Source organism: Tripterygium wilfordii, chromosome 7, assembly GCF_013401445.1.
Source record: "Tripterygium wilfordii isolate XIE 37 chromosome 7, ASM1340144v1, whole genome shotgun sequence".
Taxonomy (NCBI): Eukaryota; Viridiplantae; Streptophyta; class Magnoliopsida; order Celastrales; family Celastraceae; genus Tripterygium; species Tripterygium wilfordii.
Window position 1 is genome coordinate 5,797,758 of NC_052238.1, and position 26,016 is coordinate 5,823,773.

The 26,016-nt window shown below is 37.3% G+C and overlaps 4 protein-coding genes across 7 annotated transcripts; all 4 read left to right on the forward strand.

The window, feature by feature from the left end:
* Positions 1 to 676: 676 nt before the first annotated feature.
* Positions 677 to 5,825, forward strand: LOC120002755. The gene is made up of 6 exons (XM_038851549.1): positions 677 to 983; positions 1,194 to 1,270; positions 2,359 to 3,965; positions 4,721 to 4,834; positions 4,928 to 5,077; positions 5,346 to 5,825. The coding sequence occupies exons 3-6, from the start codon at positions 2,373 to 2,375 to the stop codon at positions 5,490 to 5,492; spliced, it is 2,004 nt and encodes a 667-aa protein (XP_038707477.1). The 5' UTR covers positions 677 to 983; positions 1,194 to 1,270; positions 2,359 to 2,372; the 3' UTR covers positions 5,493 to 5,825.
* Positions 5,826 to 6,245: 420 nt separating this feature from the next.
* On the forward strand, positions 6,246 to 12,127 carry LOC120002273 (translation initiation factor IF3-1, mitochondrial-like). Of its 2 annotated transcripts, XM_038850963.1 has the most exons (8): positions 6,246 to 6,601; positions 6,890 to 6,980; positions 7,110 to 7,177; positions 7,969 to 8,067; positions 8,793 to 8,849; positions 9,378 to 9,446; positions 10,902 to 10,975; positions 11,083 to 12,127. In XM_038850963.1, coding segments are annotated over exons 1-8 (669 nt in total). In that variant the 5' UTR covers positions 6,246 to 6,391; the 3' UTR covers positions 11,084 to 12,127. The 2 variants fall into 2 exon arrangements, with proteins under 2 accessions (XP_038706891.1, XP_038706892.1); XM_038850964.1 differs by lacking the exon at positions 7,969 to 8,067.
* A 570-nt stretch (positions 12,128 to 12,697) lies between these two features.
* Positions 12,698 to 16,728, forward strand: LOC120002272 (probable 26S proteasome non-ATPase regulatory subunit 3). Of its 2 annotated transcripts, none has more exons than XM_038850961.1 (8): positions 12,698 to 12,949; positions 13,040 to 13,230; positions 13,804 to 13,941; positions 14,029 to 14,165; positions 14,388 to 14,442; positions 14,517 to 14,627; positions 15,682 to 15,921; positions 16,025 to 16,728. In XM_038850961.1, exons 1-8 carry the CDS (start codon positions 12,871 to 12,873, stop codon positions 16,535 to 16,537), a joined length of 1,464 nt encoding a protein of 487 aa, XP_038706889.1. In that variant the 5' UTR covers positions 12,698 to 12,870; the 3' UTR covers positions 16,538 to 16,728. The 2 variants fall into 2 exon arrangements, with proteins under 2 accessions (XP_038706889.1, XP_038706890.1); XM_038850962.1 differs by having other exon boundaries at positions 13,067 to 13,230.
* Positions 16,729 to 18,035: 1,307 nt separating this feature from the next.
* On the forward strand, positions 18,036 to 25,642 carry LOC120002104 (probable ubiquitin-conjugating enzyme E2 23). Of its 2 annotated transcripts, none has more exons than XM_038850697.1 (8): positions 18,036 to 18,204; positions 18,980 to 20,971; positions 21,414 to 21,557; positions 22,086 to 22,529; positions 22,927 to 23,005; positions 23,093 to 23,232; positions 23,348 to 23,659; positions 25,128 to 25,642. In XM_038850697.1, exons 2-8 carry the CDS (start codon positions 18,980 to 18,982, stop codon positions 25,377 to 25,379), a joined length of 3,363 nt encoding a protein of 1,120 aa, XP_038706625.1. In that variant the 5' UTR covers positions 18,036 to 18,204; the 3' UTR covers positions 25,380 to 25,642. The 2 variants fall into 2 exon arrangements, with proteins under 2 accessions (XP_038706625.1, XP_038706626.1); XM_038850698.1 differs by having other exon boundaries at positions 22,927 to 22,996.
* The last annotated feature ends 374 nt before the right edge of the window (positions 25,643 to 26,016 follow it).

Sequence of the window (26,016 nt, forward strand, 5' to 3'; positions counted from 1 at the left end):
GCTGTTTGGCGTGTCACAAAAAACTGTGGTGTTGTGAGGTGTGTTGCAACTGAACACAGTTGCAACACACTGCCAAACTCATACAACGTGGGAGTGAGGAGGTCAACCTCCCAACGCAGTATGAACACAACTGCAGACTACGTAGTTGGAAGACTTAATTGTGATTTATTTTCGTTACATTAGAAAATGACATTACCCACCTTTTTCTTTTTAAACTCCTAAAAGTCAATCATTTGCCAAGTCAAAATTTGACTTTGAGATCATAAAAAGTCACAATTCTACAAGTCTTAAGGAATTGTAATAACATATATAAATCTTACACGATTGTGCTGATGTAATAATGTCCTCCGTTCAAATGATATATATTTGATTCATAGTGATGAGACTCATATATGAAGGAGATCGACATGTCTTGTTGAGAGGGAAATCAAGATCATTGATCTACAACCATAATGTTGTTTGTTTGATGTTTTTTTTTTATTTAGTCTACGTAATCTGATGTAGTCGGGAGGAGTATGATGTCGTTTGATGATTATCTGATGTAATATGGTGTCGTTTGGGATTATCCGACGATAACCTTATTTGTATTTTTTTTATTTTAATTCACTTGTAATTCTTTTTTATAGTAGCTCGAATGCTTTAGACCTCAAATCTTTTTTATCCTTTGGATAAATCCGTAAATGAATAAAAATCCCATCCATGACCTTTTTGATGAGCAGACCGAATCTAAAAGACCAAAAATAAAACCCCAAAAACTTTCGACGCTGTCGCGCGTACCAAATCAAAAAAGCACCCGCTCATTTTTATGCATGTGTTTTTCGAGTTGAGGTATTCCTGAGATCAGTTTCTGATTCTGATGCCAGAAATCAACTCCCTCAAACCCATCATGTACGAAGGCGGTAGTACCTCAAATCCTATTCTGCTATGTTATCTACAATCTGGATCTCTTTGATTACGACTATTCAACGTTTTATCTTCAACCGGTGAGTTGCTCTCTCATGGTTAATGGGCTCTTCGTCTATGAAATTTTTTTCCCCATGTAGTTGTCAAATTTTGAGTTTGCAATCGTTGGAATTCGCAAATTAGAAGATGGGTTTTGGATATTTATGAGATTTCTGCTCGATTGTGGGCTTTACTTTATCTTCTGTTTGAGGTTTTCTTGATTCATGTTAGGGTTTCCTTTTTGTTTGCAGTGCGTAGTTCTTATTGCGAGCTTCAGAATTGGGGCGGCAGCTTTGTCACCATTTCATATTTATTCGTGGAATTCCAGGTATTTAATTTTTGAATTTACTGTTGATCGGTTGATATGGGGCATGCAGCAGCTTGCCAGTTAGTCATGAAAGATGACTTGTTTTATCAAATTATGGGCACTCTTACCTAGTATCAGTGGTTGTATCTTGTTTCCCTATGTGATTACTTATTGTGAGCTAATAGTTCCTAATATCTCTACAGAAACATCTGCGTATGTGTTTTGCTGTGTTTTGAGGAACGATATTGAATATCCCTGTTGGTGGAACTAAGTAGGAAGTACCTAGTTTGATGTGATTTGGGTAATTGATTTAAAGTAAATGAAATAAGGAACTAGAATGATCAATCAACTGAATTTGTAAGACATATATATTCAAGGAGCTTTTTAAGAAACCATTCATTTTCAAGAATATTCCCAGCAACTGACTTTTTTTTTCCTTATGAAGCCCCTGCCCGCCTGCGAAACTCTATAAAGAAACACATACATATTATCTATGAACCATCGTCTGTGTCTGCACTGTAAACATGTCAATCAATGATGAAAAGCAGATAGGTCGATCGAGGGAAAGATCTCAAATCAATCTTTTTTTCCCTAATCAGATTGCAACTGTTGCTGATAAACGAAGTCATTCTAACAAATCCCAGCCATCCCTTATTGATATGAAATCATTTATATACTTTCTTGTGTTATGAAATTCAAACAGTTATTCTCCAGAATGTTTCCCATTACACAGATTTTTCCTTAAAAATACGCCACCTTTGCAAATCAGAGTTATGACTGCAAACTTATAACCAATCAGAAAAAGGAAACAAAGAAAAATCATAAGACGAGAATTTTGGCCCTAAGTATCCACCTAATTGTTATTATACTAACCAATGAATCCAATAAAATTTAGCATATTTGTGTCCAATATTAACATATTAATGAATTTTTTGAGATGCTTCACAGAACTCATCATTGATTCAATTCTATATCAGGTTTCTTGGGACAGGATGTGCTATTTATTGCCAGAAATGATTTTAATCATGTAATTTATTTGCATTGTGAGGTTGATGTATTTCTGGTTATTAATCAATTTCTTTTCATTGACTTATATTATCAATATGCAGCATATTGGGATCAAATGACAGAAGGAGTCTCAAGAGGTCAAAACAGAACATGTTTCCAGAAGAAAACACTTAACAACTGTGGGATAAATGGGAATCTTGATAATATTGTTCTCATTGATGTTGACAGTGATAGGCTCAATGATGTGATAGTCATTGATGCGCCCAAGGGTTTACAGCAGCAATGTGAAGGTTCTAGAATACGTAGAGAAGTTAAAAAATACCCTTATGGGAGCATAATAAGCATAGACGATGATGATGGTGACGATGTGGATCAACCTGGTGGCAATATGGAAAGTGGTAGTGATAGCGATGCCACTTCCAGCAAAAGTTGTCCTGTGTTCTCCCATATGAAAATTGAAGTAGATAATGATGAATGTCGAGTTATTCATGAAAAAAAGTCTGGATTCAAGTTGTCAAAGTGCCAGAAATCCTACACCTGGAAATATCCGTGTAGAAACCGTTATGGTCTGAATAATGATTCTGAGAGTGATTCTTCAGATTCCGATTCTTCGGATTGTGAATTTATGGAAGGGTCTTCTGGCAAGCTTCGTGAACAGTGGGAGAAAGCTTCAATTAGGAGAAAAGGTAATGCTTACGATGGTAATTCGGGTTTTGATGCTCAGGCCACTGCCTCTGCCTCCCATGGTGATGTTCATCCAAAGGTTGATGCTGGAAATGGGTATGGAAAACAATCAGAAGAACCTCCTTGCACAAGTTCAAGAAGTACAGATTTTGAGAAAGGATTTTTTACTTCCTTTGGTCCTACTGTTGATGATGCATCTCTTGATACCCATATGGAATTTTATCAGAAGATCAATCAGGATGTTTATGGGAAGGATGATGTTTGCTTAAATGGAGAAACATGTATTGGTGCTAATTTAAGCACCTCTGTACCGCAGAATGATGTTGGATGCAGTGATGGGCGTGGCTCTAGTGGTCATGATGAGCAATACCACTCTCAGGGACTCTCTTCATGGTCCAATGGGGAACATGGTGATAGACAAGATAATCATTCAAAAGCTTTTCATCGAGATAGGTCGGGAAACACTGCCGATGAACATTCCTTTTCTAATTCCCAGTCAAGGCCAGATGTGTATTGTGATAATTTTAAAGCTAGTCTTCAGGATGAACAAGATGGAGATATTCCTTTCTGCAATGAACAAGATTCTCATGAAACAGATAACATCCATCATGAAAGAGATAAGTTGGAGAAAACGAATGAGTTTTTCAAAGAGATACCAGTTTCTGGAGAACAATTGGTCTCAAATGCTCAACCATCCGATTGGACGTTTACAAAAGTCGTAAGTCCCTCTGAGTACAAAGTTAGAGCCATTCCAGAAAAATCCATAAGCAATGGTCAGCATTGTGAAATACAAAATCAGCAAGGGAAACCAAGTTCATCAGAATCTAAGCAGCCATCTATTGATTCTACATCTACCAATAAGCTATGTCATGGAATGGACCCATTACAGACTCAAGGTGGTGATTTTATACCTGCTGCTTCAATTGATATAATAAATGAACGTGAAAAGCTGAAGGAGACCAATGAATACAAGCGAGTTGTAGAAGAAGAATGGGCTTCAAGGCAGAGGCAATTGCAAATTCAGGTTTGATATGTGCATTGAGATTATCTGAGTAATGCAATACCTTGTTTTTGCTCCTCTTTCATTAGATAGCTAACCCTTAGGTTTTCAAGTGTACCATTACTCCATTGGGTTGGTTTTTAGCACTTAAAACACATTAGCTGCTATCTATAGGCACTTTGAATATGATTATTTTGTTTTCGTGATTCTGATGAGTATTCGAAATGCAACACATGAATCATCCCAAATTTTTTTATCCTTGGATAATAATTCACTTGCCTGGTTGTGTTGTTTTCTTCCAAGTATGTTTTTGTGGATAGGTCATATAACACCCCATATATTCATATGTTATTACAGTGTTCTCATCCTTCTCATTTGTGTGTTTCCATCTCTTTTATGAGGTGCTAAGATGTTCCTTAGGCAGTTACAGTTGATTAGTTGGAGCCAGTGGATACCTTTTGTTTGTAGAATGACTTAAAAAGACTTACCAATGGCTAATTGTCTGGGAGAATGTGCCTTTCGAAGTGTGTTTGGAATCATACTTCTTTAGTATACGCGCTCGAGAAATTCAATAGTCTTCTGTTTGAAATGCTTGAATTACTGTAATTGAAAGTTATTGGCACTGTCTTGGATAACTAGAAACTGCATTTCTAAAAACATGCTTTTGCCTTGCGATTCAAATTCATTGATTTTCTAATTGTTGATGTGAAATGATATCAGAAGTGCTGTCAAGTAAATGAACAGATAATCTGACATTTAATGTGATCATTGTTTTCCAGGCTGAAGAGGCTCAGAGGTTGCGGAAGAGAAAAAAAGCTGAAAGCATGCGATTGTTAGACATGCAAAGAAGACAAAAGCAGCGTGTTGAAGAAGTGAGAGAAACACAGAAGAAGGTGAGTGGTTATCTGTTTTGCATGATGACGAAGAAATGCTTCGTATCATGAGATGAAGTTTGATTATACTTTTTTTTTAAATGTGAAATTTAGGATCAGGAGGATTTGAACTTGAAAGAGAAGTTTCGTGCTGAAGTAAGGAACGAGCTTTGTAAATTGGAAAAAATATGCATTGATATGGCCTCATTACTCCGTGGGTTGGGTATTCATGTCCCAGGAGGTTATCGTCCCTTGTCACACCAGGTAAATTGCGTCTATCTCGATCTGCTTCATCTTCGAAGTTATATTTACGTGGTCATGTTCTATGAGTAAACTTTCTCTCATACCCCCGTCTTTTCTCAACAGAAAAGAAAAGAGAGAGTGGGAAGAGGGGTTCAGTGCTCGATTAATATTCCTATTTTAAGGGGCTTCGTAGTTATTCTTAGTAGATTCCCAGTGACTATTAGTTATGTTGACCTTCTGTTCTTTTGCAATTGTTGTTTTATTGATGAATGTTATTGGCCATTTGCAGGTTAACGCTGCTTATAAACAAGCCTTGCTAAGATTTCATCCTGACCGAGCATCGAGGACTGACATTCGCCAGCAGGTGGAGGCAGAGGAAAAGTTTAAGCTTATTTCTCGCATGAAAGAGAAGCTTTTGATGACTTCATTTCACTAAATGATAATGAACGGTTCATGTTTTAATACGACGTGTATTCTTTTGTAAGCATGTTGAACACTGTTGCAAGATAGGGCTTTCCTTTTGAAAGGGAGAGGGGGGATTCGAATCTTAGTCATTAGGGTGATGCACACCATCCTTATCACTACAACTAATGGCTCGGGTGTTAGGGTTTTTTTGTCAAAGATTTCTATATAATATTTATATTTATTAGGTAGCCATTCCCATGCAAGCAATGTAGGCTTTTGCAATTCTGTTTGTTTGGCGTAGGAATCATTGTCTTTTAGGTGTTTTCCTTTTAAAATTTTATTTTATTTTTGGTGGATAAAGTAATATTATTTTAGAATTAATCCAGGTCAATATTATTTTCTAACTCTGTCTTTGTATGTGATACTTAATCCAAAAATTATTGACAAATTGTTGGATGTACATAAATTCTTTATCCCATGGTGTATATACACGAAATTGTTTATTACAAAAATATTGTTCAATAAAGATTTCAATTTTAGGTATTTTGACTGTTATTCAACTAATTGAATCAAATAATATAATTGCATTAAGAAATTACCGAAGGGGAAAAAGAGAGATAAGGATATAATTAATAATTTAAGGGGAAAAATGAAAAAAAAAAGAAGAATTATTTTAATCCAACGGTTTAAAGTGCCACTTCACAAGATCTAATTCAACGGTTAAAATCTCGTTACCTTGAAAGACTTCGAGGCCCCCAAGGTCAAAACTGTTCTGATTGTTCTTCGTATGTTAAACCGAAACCGACGAGGATAGACACAGAGGCCACACACAAATAACAGGGCATTAGGGTTTTTGGTCGTGAATCTATCCGAAAAATACAAAATTCAGATCAAAGAATGCAACTTTTCTGATCTATTTCACTGAAAGCAATGGCCTTGTGGTGTCGAATCAACCAATCAAAGCTCAAGCTTTTCTCACATCAGCTCAAGAGATACTACTTACAAATTCCTCATGCGTCTTCGGTTAATTACTCCACGACATGCTCAACACATTATCTATTAGAGAACCCGTTGTCGGGTATTAATAGAATGGGCACGGGCTTTTGCAGTAATGTAAGGTGCTTTGCTGCTCCAGTTCAGGTAACCTTAGACAATAGCTTATCATAAATGGAAAGACTATTTTTTGTGTGTTTGTAATTGAATAAGATTGGGGGTGATTTGCGGTGGGAATTAAATTATCGTGTTTGGTATCGTTAGTTTGTTGGAATGGGGTTTTTTTTTTTTTTTTTTTTTTGGTTTTAATTGGTTATTTGGGCATGGTTGATTCTTTGTTGTTTATTATTGGGTTTAAACCATGGTCTGTGACGTGTAAATTGCATTGGTTCTGTTTACGTGATGGGTTTTTCACGAGGCATAATTGAATTTCAGACTAAGCCGAAGAAGGAAGACAAGGATACAACTGGACCTCGTTTAAATGAACAAATCACAGCTGACATTGTTAGGGTTGTGATAAACGAAGGTATGTTTGTTGACTCTGGATTTATATTTATATGTCCGTGTGTTTGTGTGTATCTATTCTTATTATTAGGTTGATGATGGTTATGACTTGTGAAATCTGGGAATAACAAATCATCGAAATTTGTTGCAGAGCATTATGTTGTTTCCAGGCGGGAAGCACTTGAACGTGCGAGGAAACTTAATCTTGATCTGGTTGAGGTAAGCTCCTAAGATTTGTTGCCTTGTTACTCTTAGTGGGTGAAAGAAGGTGATACTAGGAAGAGGGGGATAAATTTGACTTAGTTCTTGATGCAATGAGAGGTTTCATCTTTGAAGGAATCCTTTCTTTTAAATTCTTGCTTTCCTGTTTCATTATTTAAAAGTTTCAATGTGAGTGTCTCTTCTCTTTTATTGAGAGTATTTGGTGGAGATGGATATGCCCTTGGTCCCAATGTGGCACTATATTGTGAGCTTTCTGGATCCCATGCGAGTTTTAAGTAGACCTTCCTCTATAATTTCAGGGTTATTCATTTAGTTCCAGTTTGGTTGTGAATATAGTTTGGTTAGTGCTATGTAAATGCTCATCTCGATGCTTATCTTTTATTTACCTGCTTCCACTGTTGTGAGAAAATGGCCTATAATTTGGGGGATGTTTGCTTGATTTACACTGCCATTCCTGATTGTGCTTAGGAGACCTAGTGATGTATCGATAGTAGCTGTGTCAGCATTGGCTTTGCATATTGTTTTTGGGATCAACTTGTGAAGGGTGTTTAGGAAACATTTGGAAGGTCCAATCTTTTGTCGTTCAGTGCTTGGTTTGTGGAACACGACCTGCGTGGATGGTCTGTTCCTGTCCTTTCCATTTGTTGTTCAAACTGTGATGAAAATTCTTGAAAATCCAAGGATGTTAAGACTTGAACTATTTATGCACTTTAAAGTTCTACATTTAATCATCTATTCCATTATAATTCTTCTGGGTGGCCTCAAAAATTTATTTTTATATTATATAGGTCCAAAGGAATGCTGATCCACCTGTCTGCAAAATAATGGACTTCCATATGGAAAGGTACAAGCAAGAAGTTAAGGAAAAGGAACGTGCTAAAAGCAAGGTACTGTGGATCCAGATGCTTCTTTTTTACAGCTACGACACTGATAGTCCATGTCACGAGTAGTTTGTTTTCTTGGTAATTCGATTGCTAGATTCCATTTACAGCTATTTGAAAATACTTCTTTGTGGGAAGAATGACTGAGATTTTGCAGATAGTTGAATTACTTATTAGTTATTTACTTGTAGATTCTGCCTGACATAGTTTTTTAAAATTGTTTTCTTTCTTCTTCTTTGCTCTGGTGTTCATAGTTAAAAGGGCAGGCTGTTCATTATACGAGCTCTTTGTCCCAGCACTTCTAAGAGTATGAAATGTGAGCCTTTTATTTTTTACTTTTCCTTCCTAGAACTGTGGTGCGAAAGTTCAAAATTTCATTTATTATGCCAGTGTTTTGATATCTTGAATTTTTCTGGTGAAGAGAATGTTATTTCTGTGACAATTTGCATGATTAGGCTTTGGAAACTCCATATAGTTTCATTTTACTTTTCATTTTCTGAATCACGTTAAATAAGTGCATCTGGACCTCTAGTGTATCCCTGGTAGCTGGTGTCCTAATTTGAGACTTTTTTTTTTGCCTTGAATGGTTACCTGAGTATTTTCTGTTTTACATGAACTTTATGAGATCTAGCAGCTTATAGTCCCCCTTTCTGAAGAGCCCTGTTGTTATAGCTGATTTTTGGAGGATGCATTGGCAATTGAACATTTCTGATGGTTTTATTTTTATGCAGTCTGAGGTGATGATGAAAAAGGGAGATTTCAAAGTCATTAGGTTTTTTCCAAAATGTGTAAGTTCTTCTCTAAAAACTCTGTTCCTAATTTTCTCACACTATGGACCCATTGACAAAATCTTGGTGAAAATTTTGGAAAAATAATAGAAACGAAACATTATTACTTGGAGGTCTCATCAATATGAAAAATACTAACCACTTGTTTGCTCAGTTGCTTACTAACATGCTGTCTTCTAATGTACATACTTCACATGAACCTTGTAATTATGCAAGAATGATCATACAATTGGTGAAATCTAACAATTTTATTGAGATTAACCAGTTGTCGATTTTGTGAGAAACCTGGGAAGTTTAGAATTGAATCAATAACTACTAGATCTTTAGGCTTTCTTCAACTAGATCTTTTCGTTGTTCTCTTTTCTTTTTGTGCATCAAAAGACTTTATGGACTAAGTAGAAAAGGGATATATGAAGCTTGTTTTATTCCTCTGCATCTCTGAGATGGTTAAATCACCTGACAGAAAGTTGTAGTGTATTTATTTTATGTAATAATGTGTTAATATGTACCAGCTACTAATGCTTGCAGGAACTGAAAGACTTGAAGATGAAAGCTGATATGACCAAAAGATTGATGGAGCGTGGTTATCGGGTGAAGGTATTTTCCCCTTTTCGTAGGACAGTTGCTTGTTATGGATGCTCATTACAAAAATATTTGCTAATTATGTGCACACTCCGTTGCATTGCATGCATACTATTCAAAAGAGTTCCGTAAAGAAAAAATATCAATGTCTCCGCTGACTGTACGCAATCCTCCCTCTTTTGTATGTAAGATTTCATGAGATGATAGCCTGCAAGAGAAAACTTTGTGTGCAGTGCACTGTATGGTACAGAATAAGAAAATTTGAGATTTATCTGCAATTAACCACCGTATGTAGTAGATGGTGTTGTTAGGTGATCTCGCAGCAGGTTGGCATATATGAGTATGCTTCCGAGTGCTTTGTTTGTCCATGTTTGTATATACATTGTTTTGGAGTGACTGCCATCCATACCCTTCCCAATGCCTTAAAAGTGTTGTTGTGGTGATTTTGGAATGTAGCATAGCATGCACTGGCAGTGTGGCACATTGCCATCAGCTCACTTCGTATTTATGAATTTGCGTAGAAAGTTTTGCCGTCTTATCAAATGTGCTTGTGCTTTGCGTGTCTGAGATGTTGAGTTTTAGGGTGTGTTTGGTAGAGAGTATGGCTAAAAGAGTATATGCTAGAGTATACTCCGTTGATTTATGCTAGAGTATACATTGTAAAATATGCTAGTTAAGTGTTTGGTAAAACTAAATCTAGACATAGAGTATATGTTGTCAATTTACCAATAAGGTCATTAAGTATTAACCATTAGTCATACTTAAAAAAAAAACATAAGTGGTACGAGTTTACAAAAAAATTGATATATGAGTTTAGAAATGCCAACTATAACTTTTATTTTAATTAATTATGGATGTAAAAAGAAAAAATAAAAAGAAGACCATCTGTTCCTCTTTTTCGTTTTTGATATATAATAAAATCAATTTTTTTAAAAGAAAAAAACACTTTATCTTCCTCTTCTTCCTTTGACACCCATGATAGCCACGTGTCTTCGACCTGGTCAAGTCTAGCATTAGGAAATTTGGCTCTCACACTATCTTCAAGCTCCTTCCCCCAAAGTAGCCGCCCCTGACTTGAGCAGCCTTATGGAAGACAGATCGCATTTATCTGTCTCCGGTGATTTAGTGATCAACTGTATGAGCACTAATGTCATACTTGGGTATTATCAGAATAGCAGCCCCGACTCGCAACCCACAGAGCATTATCAAATTCAAAGAAGACGAGAGGGTTAGGTTAGGAAAAACACACACGAGAGGGCTAGTGTATGGCAGTTACGCTCACTTCATGAGCGTGGTTTTTCTTACCGGAACCGGCAGCGATGCAGCGTATACGCTGCCGTTTCCTATGCGTTTGGTAGCAGGGCGTTGCTCGGTGTTTGACACTACCAGTGCTGCTGAGCACACGACCTTCCAAACGGGGCTTTTACATGTAAGTTCAGATAGCTAAATTTCTTTATGGTTCTGAAACAGTGTGTGGCCAAGGCCAAGGCCAAGGGTAATGAAGATCAGGATCTGGGAGAATTGTATCTCGTCTCTCTGCCATGGTAAGATCTTATTCTATTATTTTTGTGGTAGTTTTTGATACCTGACTGATTACTATCACTTTTTATTTTAAAATTATTTACCATATATCGTGAACAAATTTCGATAGATTGAAGATGTATCTATAGTGGAGAGTGGACCTAAAGTGGAGGGATCACAGGCATGTCAAATTTGGCCCTTCAAAGAAAGGTGGTGGGAAAAAATCAAAGGCGGCTTCAGATACAAGTGTAGGGGTTCGAGAGGGTGCCACTTCTGCTAAATCTTCAGTTAGTGCTGATAAAGAAGATAAAAGCATAGCAGATAATGAGACTGACTGGTCGGTGGTTGATTCGAATGATGATTTTGAGAGCGTGTTTGAGTTGAGAGATAATGTGGAGGTGGCTAGTTCTTATCCTACTGATGAAATGCATTCTGCAGCTCAAACAGCTTCCTCTTTCACAACCTTCAATAAGTCGGACATCATGCATCCAAGACAAGTGCCTGATTCTAAGCCGAATACACACCCATCATTCCAACCGCAACCTTCCCTAGAGACAGGAAACAGGTATGCGAGGAGCGAGTCAAAGAATCAGTTCCCACCTACAAAGCTAACAGACAATAAGATTCCGGCTACAAGAGATCCATATCTTCGAAGGCAAATGCCACAGGAGATGAACCTCAGACCATCAGTGAGTGAAAAGAGGCAACCTGGGGGCAGTTCTCATTTTCCAGTCTTAAAGCCCTCTTCCATTGACGTGCGCAAGCGGGAACCTTCTCGCCCCAATGCTTCTGATACCCCACGACCTAGTTATGGAATTTTCAGTGCACCCAAAGCAGATGCTCGAGGAGGAGGTATTCGTTGGAAGCGAGAAGGAAGCTCTAATGGCTCTGCCAGGATTCCTGCAGAACAGAGCCAAAGGCTGGTTGATGATAAGGCAGGACAAGGAAGGTGGGGCATTTTTAGTAGAGAGGGCTCAGCTATGCCGGACCGAGGTCCATAGGTAATACTATATCATATAATTATAAGTTCAGCATGTAACATTATGGTAATCCTTCATTCAAATGCTAATAGGGGTAGTCATCTGGTTGGAAATGTATTAATAAGCATGCCTGTTTTAAAAGGCATCGAATTTTTGATCTTTTTCGTCATGTCTCATGAACCCTGGTTAGGATTATGGGCTTGACTAAACCCTTAAAGATCGGCCCAAGCCCAATCATATTTTTTTTTGGGAATCAAGAACTTTATAGCTAAGGGTGAGCAAAAGTTGAGGAAGGTCACTCCTGAGAGAGAACACGATACGGATGAGTACGGCCCATAGGATTTCCATGGCCCATTTCGCCCGCTCGTGGTGGATTTTAGTATTTTACACATTTTTAATTGGCCCAGGGCTTTTCAAAATTCAAATTAGGGGTGGAAAAAAATCGTTTCAGGTCGATTTTAGGTCGGTCAACATCGTGTTCATGAAATTTTGACATATCCGGATCCTAACTCATATTGAATTTCAGATGTATTTAATTGATTAAACTCGGATTGGTTTAAAATCGGATAATAAACTAATCTGGGTTATGGTTTGGACAAGATTTATGTTTTTAGACCTGGATTGAATTTTAAATCGAAATTTTTTTTTATATTTGGACAGAAAAGTTGTTGGTACGATTTACGTGGGTATCTGCGGCGTCGTTTTCGACACTCTTCCTCTTTGTAGACTTGTGGCAAAAGAAAGAGACAAGTGAGAGGCTGAAAGCATCGGTTTTTACTTCCCTGACCTCTCAGTTTCTCTTCCAGATCAAGGCACTCTCTCATTCTATCTTTGATCAGCCCTGAATCAACCTAAATCCTATACCCAAGTTCGCTCTTTCGATTCACTCAATCCTCCCTTTTTGTAGTTTCACCGAAAACCCTAAAATCTCAACGAAGATGACTCAAGATGTGGAGATGAAAGAGAATCCGGTTCCCTCCAATTCCATCACCCCCACCTCCCCTTCTACTTTCGACAGTAAGTATATCAATGCACGCATTTTTATATGTGATGGGATTTTTTCCCCCTGTTCTGGTTGGATTTTAAAATTGGGTTTCGATGCTTTAGATTTGAAGGAGATTGCGGGGTTGATAGAGACAGGAGCTTACACTAGGGAGGTGCGGAGAATTATGCGGGCGGTGAGGCTGACCATTTCGTTTCGACGGAAGCTGAAGCCCTCTGTGCTCTATGATTTCCTCAGCTTTGCTCTTACACTTGGATCCGATGCGTATACTCGAATATCTGCATACCTGCCGAAGGTAGACTTTGAAACAACCATAAATACTGGATGTCCTTGGAATTTGTGTGAATTCCTTTATAATTTTGGGTACAATATGTCAATATCCTATATCAATTTAGAGAATTCGTCATATGGTCCTGTCTTGTGCATAATAGTTAGGGCATTATGTTTTTCGTCATGAATTCTCCATAGAAGTGTTGTATGATACATGGTGCAATACGTTTAGGGCAAACTGAAATTACGTGAGGTTTGAATTATTTGGTTTGAACCATTGGAAGGGTGAGCAGTGAGCGCAGAGATTGTTTTCAATGGAAGCTGAAGCAAAGAAAGATACTATCATATAAGGCTAATTGTTAATGGTGCTTGATGGATAGTTCCCCTATTTAGTATCTCTGACTTTCAAGTATTTCGGCTTTCTTGAATGTCAAATATATGTATGGTCTATCAGCCTCTATCAGAGTCCCGAAATATGCCAGCTAACATGGTATATTTTATACCAATATTTATTTTCTGCGTTTCTACTTTCTATTACAGTTCCTCACTGTAGTTGGTTTTCCTTTTCAAGCACTAAAATTGTTGAATTTTCTAACAGGAAGATGAGCATGAAATGGAGGTTGATACTGCAATATCAGTTACTCAATCTCCTGTGAAGCACCCTTTGCCGGAGATTGAGATGTACTGCTATCTGCTGGTGCTCATTTTTCTCATCGATCAGAAGAATTACGGTGAGGTAAAGTGGCCTATACTTATGTAGAGAATTTGTCTTCTTTGTTTTCAATCAACTCAATTTTTTACCTTGGGCTTTTCTAATTTTCAGGCTAAAGCTTGTGCTTCAGCAAGTGTTGCCCGGTTGAGGAACCTTAATAGGAGAACTGTTGATGTTCTGGCATCTAGGCTCTACTTCTACTACTCTCTTAGCTATGAACTCAGCGGTGATCTTGCTGAAATTAGAGGGTGAGATTTTTATTAGAATGAGTTTCCTATTCATAATGTTTATTGTGGAGTGTTTTTACACAGCTAGATTTATATGTACTTTTTTTGTTACACGGTTATCCTTGTGGTGAAGCTCTCACAGAAAACACAAATAAAGGACTATAATTGCTTGACTAGGATCTATTACTGTTACTGTTGAGTTTTTCTTCTCTCTCTTCATCCCTGGTTTTTGCTTACTGACAGTGACCTCCTTGCGCTTCATCGGATTGCAACATTGCGGCATGATGAGCTGGGCCAGGTAAAATTTGTCAATTTTAGTTTCGTACTAGCTATATATCCTGAGTCTTATATTTGATTAATGGTTTAATACAGGAAACACTTCTCAACCTGCTACTCCGCAATTACCTCCATTATAATTTATACGATCAAGCAGAGAAGTTGAGGTCAAAGGCCCCTCGCTTTGAAGCTCACTCAAACCAGCAGGCAACACTTTGTTACTCTTTCTCAGCATCATATTTATATTTGAAGGATCATAAATGCATATTAATAAATATTCATTTTTTATGCTCTTTGAGTCTTGTGAGTCATCAGACATGCACAAAAATTTTCAACTAACTAAATGTTAAGCGCTGAATAGTTAACCTTTAGCATGATAAACACTAAATGGGTCAAACTTGAGTATGGTAATTGTACATGATTGTGAAGATAAAATGTAATTCCTTATTGTTTCTTCTCTTTCATTTCCTCCCCTTTTCTCCTTTTTTAAAGAAAATGATATTTGTTGATAATTTTTCCATGATATTGGATTTTGTTTTTTTAAAGAAATCAGCACTTTACTGTATTGAATCGCACATCCATGTTTGCATCTTACCATATTTATAACAAACTAATCTATATGAAAAATGGATTGTTCATATATAGAGTTATACAAAGAAGCAAACCTTGGATTAGAGTTAGGCAATTGGATCAGAACCATTTATTTTTGGCTGACGGAAGCTGTAATCGTGATTTGTGTTAGCTTTTAGAGATCTTTAACAATACTTAGAGCTGCATCTTTTCTTTGGTACCGTGTTTTAAGATAAAGTTTTACAATGAAGCAAACCTTGGATTAGAGTTAGAATATTGGATTCTTTCTGGTACCTGCTTGGTGCCCTTTCAATGCACTTTATTTTAATTGAAAAAAGATTTCAAAGGTGGTAGGTAACTTTTATGCTCAAAATGTGAAATTTGTTTAAATTCTGAATCTAGATGTTGGAAAATACTTTAAGTTTCCAGTGCCGGAAAATGTAAACAAATGCCTTGGAATCTGCTTTTGTTCGAGATTATCAATTATAAATAGTATTGATATTGGACAATACGAGGAACTTGAAGTTGATGGTGTAACTTATCTTATGTCAAAATAGACATGCATTGCATGATTCCATATATTGGAAAAAATAATCTCAACTTTATGTTGATATTGTTGCAGTACCAATTATGGTCTAATTTCGCTTCTGACTTTGTGGTAATAATATATTATGATTATGTCTTCTTGCAGTTTTGTCGCTATCTCTTTTACTTGGGAAAGATAAGGACAATACAGTTGGAGTACACAGATGCTAAAGAGTCTCTTCTTCAAGCTGCTCGGAAAGCCCCTGTTGCAGCTCTTGGTTTTCGAGTTCAATGCAACAAGTGGGCAGTCATTGTCAGGTTACTGCTGGGAGAAATCCCTGAGAGGACCCTTTTTATGCAGAAAGGCATGGAGAAGGCTTTGAGGCCATACTTTGAGCTGACAAATGTGAGTATTGGCAATCACAAAAGATGGATACATATTAGTTATTGCAAAAGTTGGGTCCATCAGCTTTTGCAGATTTTTTATGAAGGGGAATTTGTATATGCAGGCTGTGCGAATTGGAGATTTGGAGCTCTTCAAATCTGTTGCAGAGAGGTTCTCAAGTACTTTCAATAAAGATGGAACCCATAATTTGATTGTTAGGCTACGCCATAATGTCATAAGGACAGGGCTTCGGAACATCAGTATCTCTTACTCTCGTATCTCATTGGTCGATGTTGCCACAAAATTGAGGTTGAATTCTGCAAATCCTGTTGCAGATGCTGAGAGCATCGTAGCCAAGGCAATCAGAGATGGAGCTGTTGATGCTATCCTGGATCATACGAATGGGTGGATGGTATCAAAGGAAACTGGGGATATCTACTCAACAAATGAGCCACAAATGACATTTAACTCAAGGATAGCATTCTGCCTCAACATGCATAATGAGGCAGTACGTGCGCTCAGGTTTCCACCAAACTCCCATAAGGAGAAAGAAAGTGCGGAAAAGAGGAGGGAGAGACAACAGCAGGAGCAAGAGCTAGCGAAACACATAGCTGAGGAGGATGATGATGAATTTTGATTAGGGGAGGATCTACAAGAGGCTTGCCAAATTTCTATTTTCCTTTTAGATTCCCCAACAATTAACTTTTCAGTTTCTTGGTCTTGATCACCAGTTAAGATTGTTCTTTGATTATGCATCCGTTCATATTGTTTCATGGACAAGTAACTTTTATTTCACAAAGCTGAATTATTGGTTCTTTTGGTTGCTCATATTATTGCCCTTAAAAGTATTTACATTTTCTTAGTTTTTGCTGCATTTTTGGAATGATGATCTTGTGCAGTAGAATGTTTGGACTCTACATCATGATCCCTTGTTTTATCCAAATAAACTTTCAGCTCGTGATGGTGCCAACAGTGATGAGTGTATATTTTGACTCTTGAGTGCAATCGGATACCTTGTTTGATGATCCCTTGTTAATAGCAATTTGATATTTTCTTTGTATCATATCGTTATTTATACACTTAGTACTTTTATATTTATTCTATATATATAAGTTTGAGCCATACTATCAGTAATTTTATTGATTTTTATCTGAATGATTTGAATGGACCGGACAATTGAATTGGTCGGTCCAACTGAGTACCGACCAATCATATAAAATATATATATATATATATATATATATGTACATATATATGTGTGTGTGTGGGGTTTATATGACACAAGGCCCTATCGAACAGGGGTCCGTCATCGATCGAATTGATTCGATCAAACCGATTATGTATAATTTGATTTATGTAACACAAAACGGATGTGTGTTGGATCCTATTTTAAAAACGTACTACTAACTACCAATATTACTATTATTAGTTATTATTATTAATGCATTTTAGTAAGAGGCCTCCCTAACTAGTTTTTGACTTGCAATCATCAACAAAAGTATAAAATGCCCTCAAGTCTAAAATGTTTTTTGTTCCCTTTCCTAGAAAATGTGTGGTGTGAATATGGTTTTTATGACACAAGGCCCTATCGAATAGGGGTCCGTCATCGATCGAACTGATTTGACCAAACCAATTATATATAATTTGATTTATATAACACAAAACGGATTAGTGTTGGATCCTATTTTCAAAACCTTACTACTAACTACCAATACTACTATTATTAGTTATTATTATTAATATTATTAATGCATTAGTAAGAAGCCTCCCTAACTAGTTCTTGACTTGCAATCATCAACAAAAGTATAAAATGCCCTCAAGTCTAAAATGACTTTTGTTCCTTTTCCTAGAAAATGTGTGATGTGAAAAAGTCATTATCACAATGCTTTTGATTATTAATGATAAACTAGGATTACTAATTTTAAATTTATTAGCATTGGCATCAAACACATTTTAGTATTTTTTGTCTCTCATTAAAAGAAAAATACAAATATTAAATCAAACACTATACAATCCCCACCGTTCAATATCTTACTTAGTTTTCGTAACGCGATCCAACGGCCTTGATGAATCATCAAAAACACTACCAAGTTGACATCGTTTAATTATTAATCTACCCCTAGATCAGCTTCCACTCCACCGGCTTCTCTCTTTCATTCAGTCTCTCCCTCTCTCTGTCTCTCTTTGATTATATTTCTCTCTTTACAATCAAACACGTAGAACCCATAAGCCACAGAACTCACGTATTTATAGTTTCTTATTCTCAGAAAGCATTGATTTTCAGCTAAAAGGGAGAGAAGAAAGGTAATTTATTCGAGATCCTCCATGACCCATTAACAATAAAAGCTCCAAGTTTTTTTCTTTTAAAAATTGATTTCCTCTTTTTCGTTCAATTCTTCTGTTATGGGTATTCAGCTAGAAGCTTAAATCGGCTGTGGTGAGGGTGAATTATCTGATTTTGATGACATTTATAATGTTTTTCAACGTTGTTTTAGCTTGTCCTTTTTGGGTTTCGATTATTTCTAGTGGTTTGGTGCTAGATTGATTGATATTATTGAAGAGGTACATGGATTATCTCTGGGTTTGATTGGATTTTTTTTTAGTATCTGTAATGGGTTTGATGCTTGAATATTGAAATTCTAGTGGTAGATGTGGTCAGCGAATAGAAAATAAGCTTATGTTCAAAGTTCATTTAAAGCCAAGAGAAAAAAAAAAAAGAAGGTCTGTCTCGTTTGTACAAAACGTAGAAACAGGTTATATGGTTTCAAGTTTTATTTTTCTTTTGCAAAATGGAAGATATGGATTATGTTTCATGTGGTAGAGTGCACAATAACTGAGATGTAATCGTGCTTGCTACAATGTGATATACGACTTCAGTGTCTTTCAAGATGTTTGCTGTTTCTACTTTTTAGTAACTTGCCAGGAAAGTTAAAACAATCAAGCTCTTTGTTTATGGCAAAGAAGAATTCCAATAACCAGGATAAGATAACTGTAGCTTAATTGTACATACGCAAATATATGTATCTCTGTAGATAAATATAAACTTTGCCTCTCACCTGATTGTTTTGTGGGTTTGCAGATGATAGGTGAGCAGAATGACAGTGTTTCTGATTTTCATGTGCCAATGAAGAATGAGCATGACAAGGATGACTTAAACCAGGATGAATCGGCAATGATTCCGTTGGTTACGGATCCACTTGTGAATAGTAAAAACAATGAATGTAAACCCAATGGTCTACACACTAGTCCATCAATTTATAGGGAAGATGTTGTGAGACATAAAAACACTGGTGTAATTGGGATTGTGAGTGAAGTTGCTGGCGAATCGGACTCAGATAGCAGTATCACAGATGATGAGGATGACGACGATGATAATGATGAAGACGTGGAAGGTGAGGCTGATGGGGGTGGTGATAGGAATAGAGGTGGGGATAATGATGAGAATGGTTCTCTTCAGGCTGATCATGTTCGAGTGATTTGGATGGGTGGCGGTGAGCCAATCCAAGATATTCATAATGTAACTCTCATTGATAGGGCGTTCTTACATGGTGATTATGTTGCATCTGCCTCAGACCCTACTGGGCAAATTGGTGTTGTGGTGGATGTCAATATTTTTGTTGATTTATTAGCTCCGGATGGATCCATTAAGAAAAATGTATCATCCAGAAGCTTGAAGCGTGTGAGGGACTATGCTGTTGGTGATTATGTGATCCTTGGCCCATGGCTGGGCAGAGTTGATGATGTCTTGGATAATGTGACCGTCTTATTTGATGATGGTTCTCAGTGCAAAGTGACAAAGGCAGAGCCTACGCACCTGAAACCAGTTTCCAAGACTAACTTTGAAGATGATGGGCATTTTCCTTATTACCCTGGTCAAAGGGTGCGGGGCATCTCTTCATCTGTATTTAAGAATTCTAGGTGGCTATCTGGGTTGTGGAAAGCTAATCGATTAGAAGGCACCGTTACTAAAGTTACAGTTGGATCAGTGTTCATTTACTGGATAACATCTGCTGGTTATGGGCATGATTCTTCCACAACCCCAGCTGAAGAGCAGAGACCTAATAACTTAAGGTTGTTGTCCTGTTTAACACATGCAAATTGGCAAGTAGGTGATTGGTGCCTTCTTCCACAATCATCCTCCTCTACCATAGACAAGAAGTTGTCAAAGTTAGGTATACAAGATTCAGTTAAAAGTGAATTAGACTCTAGTCAACCAGAAAGTGGATGTGATTCAGAAGGAACAGCTGCAGATGAATTGGGTGGGAATGATGAATGTATGGATTTTGATCCAGTGGATGCAGCTGACGTGGGTACTGATAATACTGAAAATAGTATATTACCTGAATCTAGCTCTTGCGCTAGTCCATTGTCAGTCCCAAAGGAACCTACCCATGAAACTGGTCATCACCCTCGCAAAAAGATACGTAGAGTAGTTGTAAGGAGAGACAAGAAAGCTCGAAAGAATGAGGAAATCTTTGAAAAAGCTCTCTTAATTTTCAATACCAGGACAAAAGTTGATGTGGCATGGCAGGACGGAATGGTAGATCATGGGAGGGATTCAACGACATTGATTCCAATTGACAATCCTGGTGACCACGAATTTGTTGCTGAGCAGTATGTTGTTGAGAAGGCTTATGATGATGATGATGATGATGGTGAAGATAGACGCGTTGGGGTTGTAAAAAGTGTTGATGCAAAGGAAAAGACAGCATGTGTGAAGTGGTTAAAGCCAGTTGCTAGGGCAGAAGACCCTCGAGAGTTTCATAAGGAGGATATAGTAAGTGTGTATGAGCTAGAGGGGCATCCTGATTATGATTACTGTTACGGAGATGTAGTTGTTAGACTGTCCCCAGTTACTGTTTCGCATCAAATAGTCTCTGCTGTGGAATCAGAGGAGCAAAATGCACCAAATAAGGTCAAGCAGGATGGTGAAATGAGTTTGGGACATAAGAAAACTGAGCACACATCTGAGTCTTGTATGGACTTCGCAGATCTCACTTGGGTGGGTAATATAACTGGCCTTACAAATGGAGATATTGAAGTTGCATGGGCTGATGGCATGGTTTCAACGGTATACTCAATCGCTAATTTTATGATAATTTCTTTTTTTTGGGTTCCTATAACCTTTTAACTTGAAGTCATTCATTATCAATTTCTAGCCTTTGAATCTGAAAACGCAAGTATCTCACGTCTTGCGTCTTTCTCTATCTCTTTACCTCCAACTTATGGAGTACTGTTGTTGTAGATTTTCGGGGATAATTTCTCTTTTGAATGTTGGTATGAAATGAAAAGGTGATGCAATCTTTGTCTAATCTGAATGTTGTTGACTTACATAGGGGTCAAGGAAAAACGGCAGCTGTACGGACGATGTCTAAATTTGATTTTGAAACTATAGTTTCATTGTTGTTTTAGCTACTTGGCCTAAAATGGCAGCATGCAGTAATTTTCTTTTTGTTCATATACAGTTAGTGAGATTGTTGAATTTTGTAATTGATTATGTGCTTTGATATCAGGTGGGACCTCAAGCGGTTTATGTTGTTGGTAGAGATGATGATGATGATGAGTCAGTTGCAGCTGGGAGTGAAGTAAGCGATGATGCTATAAGTTGGGAAACCGTTAACGACGAAGAGATAAATGCTCTTGAAAATAGTCAAGAGGTTCGTTTATGTTTAAAAGAGTAGTATGTTATCCTTTCGCTGTACATTATTAACATATCTATCAAAGCCTACCTGAACTTTTTTTTTCCTTTAAAAATTTGTTTTATAGTAGTTAGAGAAATATTTGGTGAAGTAGTCGTGATGTTTAGTTTTCATGGTGAAGTAGTCGTGATATTTAGTTCTCATTATGGTTGTGTCTCTGTTCTGTGACCCCCCTTCTAAACTCATATAAAATCTGAACTCAAATATGCAATTAGTTCTCCCAGGTTTGAATGGGTTTGCATGCAACTGGGCAAGAACAAAAAAATTAGGTGAAAAGAAATGAAATGATGAATCTGATTGACTGTGTTTGTCTAAACTCGTATAAAATCTGAACTCAAATATGCAATTAGTTTAGTTCTCTCAGGTTTGAATGGGTTTGCATACAATTGGGCAAGAACGAAAAAATTAGATGAAAAGAAATGAAAAGTTGAATCTGATTGACTGTGTTTGTCAGTTAAGGCAATAATGTGTGTGTTTGATGTTCAGGAATTTGGTATGGGGAATCCCTCTGACATGAATCCTGAGGTAGAAGAGAGTGTTGAGAATAATTCAGGAAGGAGTGTGCCATTTTCTCTTCCTGTCGCTTCTGCAATTGGACTTGTCACTAAAGTAACCAGACTGGCCTCTGGAATCTTTTCATGGGGTCGGAGAAATGTAGATGATGCTGCTTTGGAGGAACTGATTAATATTTCCTCATATGATGAGTCGAGCTCTCAGGAATCTAACATCATTGGTAAGTGTGATGAGGAAAATACTCATGCGCAAGGAGAGGTAGGTACAGAATCTGCAAATGTAGAGGAAGCTTTAAGCAGTTCAAAGGCAGCAGAGTTAAATGCTTCAGCATATCATAAGGGTGAAGCTTCCTCTTTCAAACACTTTGACATAGCTAAAGATCCTTTGGACCATTATTTTCTTGGGTCAAATGGACAGGTACATGCTACCTTTTGCCGCTAACTATTTGATCACTTTTCATGGTGTTTCCATTTGTTACTCCAGCAATCTTTCGGCTGCATGATGTATAATTAGGGGGACTTGTTCCTTTTGTTGTGTGACTCGTCATCATGGTCAGTTGTCGCTGGTATACCTTTCACTTATACAGGATGATGGTTGTCTGTAGGATGACAACGAGGGAACTACTTTAAGTGCATCAGACTTTAAAGATGATGATATATTTTGAAGGAGATGTGCGCTGAATGTTATCCCACAGATTTTGATCATATCGCTTTTAACTTTTTGTAACCTTGCTTGGTTTCCCTTCTGTATTCTTGTTGTCCATATCTGGACCTCTCATACATTATTAAACCTTTGCTATTAACTGCACTTTCAGGTTAGTAACAACAGGAAGTGGTTGAAGAAGGTTCAAAAAGATTGGATCATCCTTCAGAGCAACTTGCCCAGTAAGAGATGTGCTATATCTTGTCTCTTGTATTCCGTTAGATTTACAAAAGTAGTACCTCATATTTAGGTAATAATTTTTTCGATAATTTTATCAGATGGAATCTATGTACGAGCTTATGAAGATCGAATGGATCTCATAAGGGCAGTAATAGTTGGGGCATATGGGACACCTTACCAAGATGGGCTTTTCTTCTTTGATTTCCACCTTCCACCAGAGTATCCTGATGTTCCCCCTGTAGGAAATACTATCTTGTTATTGGATACTTACTAATTTTCCTTGCTTAATATATTTTGTTCGAGCAGTGCTGATGGATCTGTTTTATTCTTAACTTCTGTGGTTCATCTTGCAGTCAGCATACTATCAGTCTGGTGGTTGGCGAATTAATCCAAATCTATATGAGGAAGGCAAGGTCTGCCTTAGCCTCTTGAATACCTGGACTGGCAAAGGAAATGAAGTCTGGGATCCAACTTCTTCTAGCATCCTTCAAGTCTTAGTTTCACTTCAGGGATTAGTACTGAATGCGAGGCCATATTTCAATGAAGCTGGGTATGATAGGCAAATTGGGACAGCTGAAGGAGAGAAAAATTCGTTCTCGTACAATGAGAATAGTTTCTTGCTAAACTGCAAGACAATGATGTATCTTATGCGGAGGACCCCCAAGGTAATATATGCACTATAGTGCTTTATTTTCTGTTGTGCAGTAAAATATTGCCAGTGAGAACTTCGGCCTGAACTAAATTCTGTGGCATGCTGTGGCTTTTCAGTATGGAGAGTTTGGTAGATTTCATTTGTAGAAACTATGAACCAAAACTACTACTTGTATTAGGTAAATTAGTTAGTATTTTCTGAGTATCCACTTCGTTCTAAAGTGTTGGACTATTCTACAAAACTTCCCCTCCTAGGACCTTGCTCCAGTGGAACCATGATTAGGTAATTGCTTTTTATATACTCTCAGGCAATTGGGTGGTGGGGTATTTTAAAATCATTATTCATTGCGTTGTTTGAACACTATTATTATTTGTGAAGGGTTTGTTTATCGTAATTGTTTTTTTTTTTTTGCTCTTTAATTGGGTTGGATGGACTAAGAGGGCGTTGCTTAAAATTCTTCTCTCTTTTCTGTAGGAAACTTTTAGCAGTGTCATTACAGACATGTTTTCAATCGTCACCTTTCCCTGGAATAGTTAGAAGGGAAATTATATGTGAATGCTATATGCCCTGCAAGGCTGCAATGCCATATAATGTGTAATGTGAGCTACTAAGAGACAGCTAGCTCAAGGAATGACTGTGCGGCAAAACAGGGAAGGATAAGATAAGATACTTGACTATTCAATATGGGGAGGGTTAAACACTAAATTGAAGATGTGAAGTGAGAAAATTGGCTTTAGATGGTTTGGGCATGTGGGCATGTAATATGGTAGCGTGTAGAATCAAAAAATTGAAGTTGACAATGCTAAAAAGGGAAGATGCAACCAAAAAGGACATGGATGGAAGTTTTAAAAAAGGGCCTGGACTCTATAGGATTAGTCTAGTGTGTAGCTTTCGATAAGTATAAATGGCAATGGAGAATTCATGTGGTGCATTATCACTAATTTCTAGTACGCGTTCATGTAGCTGACCCGAACATGCTTTTGGATAAGAGCTTTGATGATGATGACCACCTTTTCCTATAATAAATCTGTAACTTATTTAACTGAAGAAATTATTAGATAGAAGCTAGATTCCAGTTCGTGCAGCTACTTAATAAAGCTAAGAAAAATAAACAGGAACCTGGGATGGACAATTAGATTTTTCAAATACTTGCATGTCCAGCTTGTGAAAAATTAGCTTCTGCCGCAACACAACCAAATAGGCTCTCTACAGGAATTCTCAAATGGGTTGAACGAGTATACAAAGCTCATGTCACTGTGCATGCATTCTAGATTGGGTAGATTCGGGTAACCTTGCTTCCATATTGCAGAACACCTTCTTTTCACTGTTTGAATGTATGATTCCTAAGTAACTTTAATGTTACATCAAGACTGGTTTTTTCCCCGGGAAATTTCATTCTTGTAATTTTATCTGCTGAATATTTCAATTCTTGTACTGGTGATTTATAGACTAAATGCTGTGATTACTATAATATCGGCTAGGACTTCGAAGAGCTTGTCAAAGATCATTTCAGGAGACGTGGGTACTACATACTTAAGGCCTGTGATGCATATATGAAAGGCCACCTGATTGGCTCGCTGGCTAAAGATGCATCCATAGGCAATGACGCTCATGCAAATTCCACTTCGGTTGGTTTTAAGCTAGGATTGAAAAGGATTGTATCGAAGCTTTACTTGGCTCTGACTGAAGCCGGAGCTGACTGTAATGAGTTTGCTCATTTGCAGCAATCGTAACGGCTGTCAATTCTCACGATTTCGTACATCGACATAACTTTGGAATTCAGGTATTCCTCCATGTAAAGCCTTTCTGATGTTTCATTGAACTGCTCATCAAAAACTTTCTTGTTCCCATTGGATTTGGAATCCTCTGGAAGTTTTGGGATAAGGGGTTCTGTTTTGAAATTCATTGGTTCATCTTCTTTTCTTTTTGCTTTAAAACAAAAAATCTTTACCTGATGCAGCAAGTTGTTATTGATAGAATCATCATTCATCCTCTACCCTATTTTTTCGTTCCCCATCCCCCCCCCCCCCCCCACCCACCCTCTATATCTGTCACTGCTATTTCCTTTCGTTTATTCGAATCATTTAGAAAACCGATGAATTATGTAACCGTGAAATGTATATATCACATCTGTAGAGTTGTGTTGTTCACTTTGATATGTGCATTATGCTGTAGTTACATGTACTGTAGTTGTAAATCGATGGATGGACGGATCGACCTTGAGTCTTCAAATTCATGTTTAGCAAAAAGAACTTAATTTGGATGTATCAGAAAATCAAAGAAAAACTTGAACAATAGAGTTATAGAGGGTAAAACAAGATGTGTGTTTTGCCCAGCAAAATTTTCGTTGAAATTTTAGAAAACCTGGAG

What these genes read in the sequence shown, in the direction of transcription:
- LOC120002755 (XM_038851549.1), top strand. Translation starts at nt 2,373, where the DNA reads ATGACAGAAGGAGTCTCAAGAGGTCAAAACAGAACATGTTTCCAGAAG. An exon ending in AGAGGCAATTGCAAATTCAG is followed by an intron (nt 3,966 to 4,720) that starts GTTTGATATGTG and finishes ATTGTTTTCCAG; the next exon opens with GCTGAAGAGGCTCAGAGGTT. An exon ending in TGAGAGAAACACAGAAGAAG is followed by an intron (nt 4,835 to 4,927) that starts GTGAGTGGTTAT and finishes TGTGAAATTTAG; the next exon opens with GATCAGGAGGATTTGAACTT.
- LOC120002273 (XM_038850963.1), top strand. Translation starts at nt 6,392, where the DNA reads ATGGCCTTGTGGTGTCGAATCAACCAATCAAAGCTCAAGCTTTTCTCA. An exon ending in AGGAACGTGCTAAAAGCAAG is followed by an intron (nt 8,068 to 8,792) that starts GTACTGTGGATC and finishes ATTTTTATGCAG; the next exon opens with TCTGAGGTGATGATGAAAAA. An exon ending in TTAGGTTTTTTCCAAAATGT is followed by an intron (nt 8,850 to 9,377) that starts GTAAGTTCTTCT and finishes TAATGCTTGCAG; the next exon opens with GAACTGAAAGACTTGAAGAT.
- LOC120002272 (XM_038850961.1), top strand. Translation starts at nt 12,871, where the DNA reads ATGACTCAAGATGTGGAGATGAAAGAGAATCCGGTTCCCTCCAATTCC. An exon ending in CTCCCCTTCTACTTTCGACA is followed by an intron (nt 12,950 to 13,039) that starts GTAAGTATATCA and finishes TCGATGCTTTAG; the next exon opens with ATTTGAAGGAGATTGCGGGG. An exon ending in ATCAGAAGAATTACGGTGAG is followed by an intron (nt 13,942 to 14,028) that starts GTAAAGTGGCCT and finishes TCTAATTTTCAG; the next exon opens with GCTAAAGCTTGTGCTTCAGC.
- LOC120002104 (XM_038850697.1), top strand. Translation starts at nt 18,980, where the DNA reads ATGATAGGTGAGCAGAATGACAGTGTTTCTGATTTTCATGTGCCAATG. An exon ending in CAACTTGCCCAGTAAGAGAT is followed by an intron (nt 23,006 to 23,092) that starts GTGCTATATCTT and finishes TAATTTTATCAG; the next exon opens with ATGGAATCTATGTACGAGCT. An exon ending in TTATGCGGAGGACCCCCAAG is followed by an intron (nt 23,660 to 25,127) that starts GTAATATATGCA and finishes AATATCGGCTAG; the next exon opens with GACTTCGAAGAGCTTGTCAA.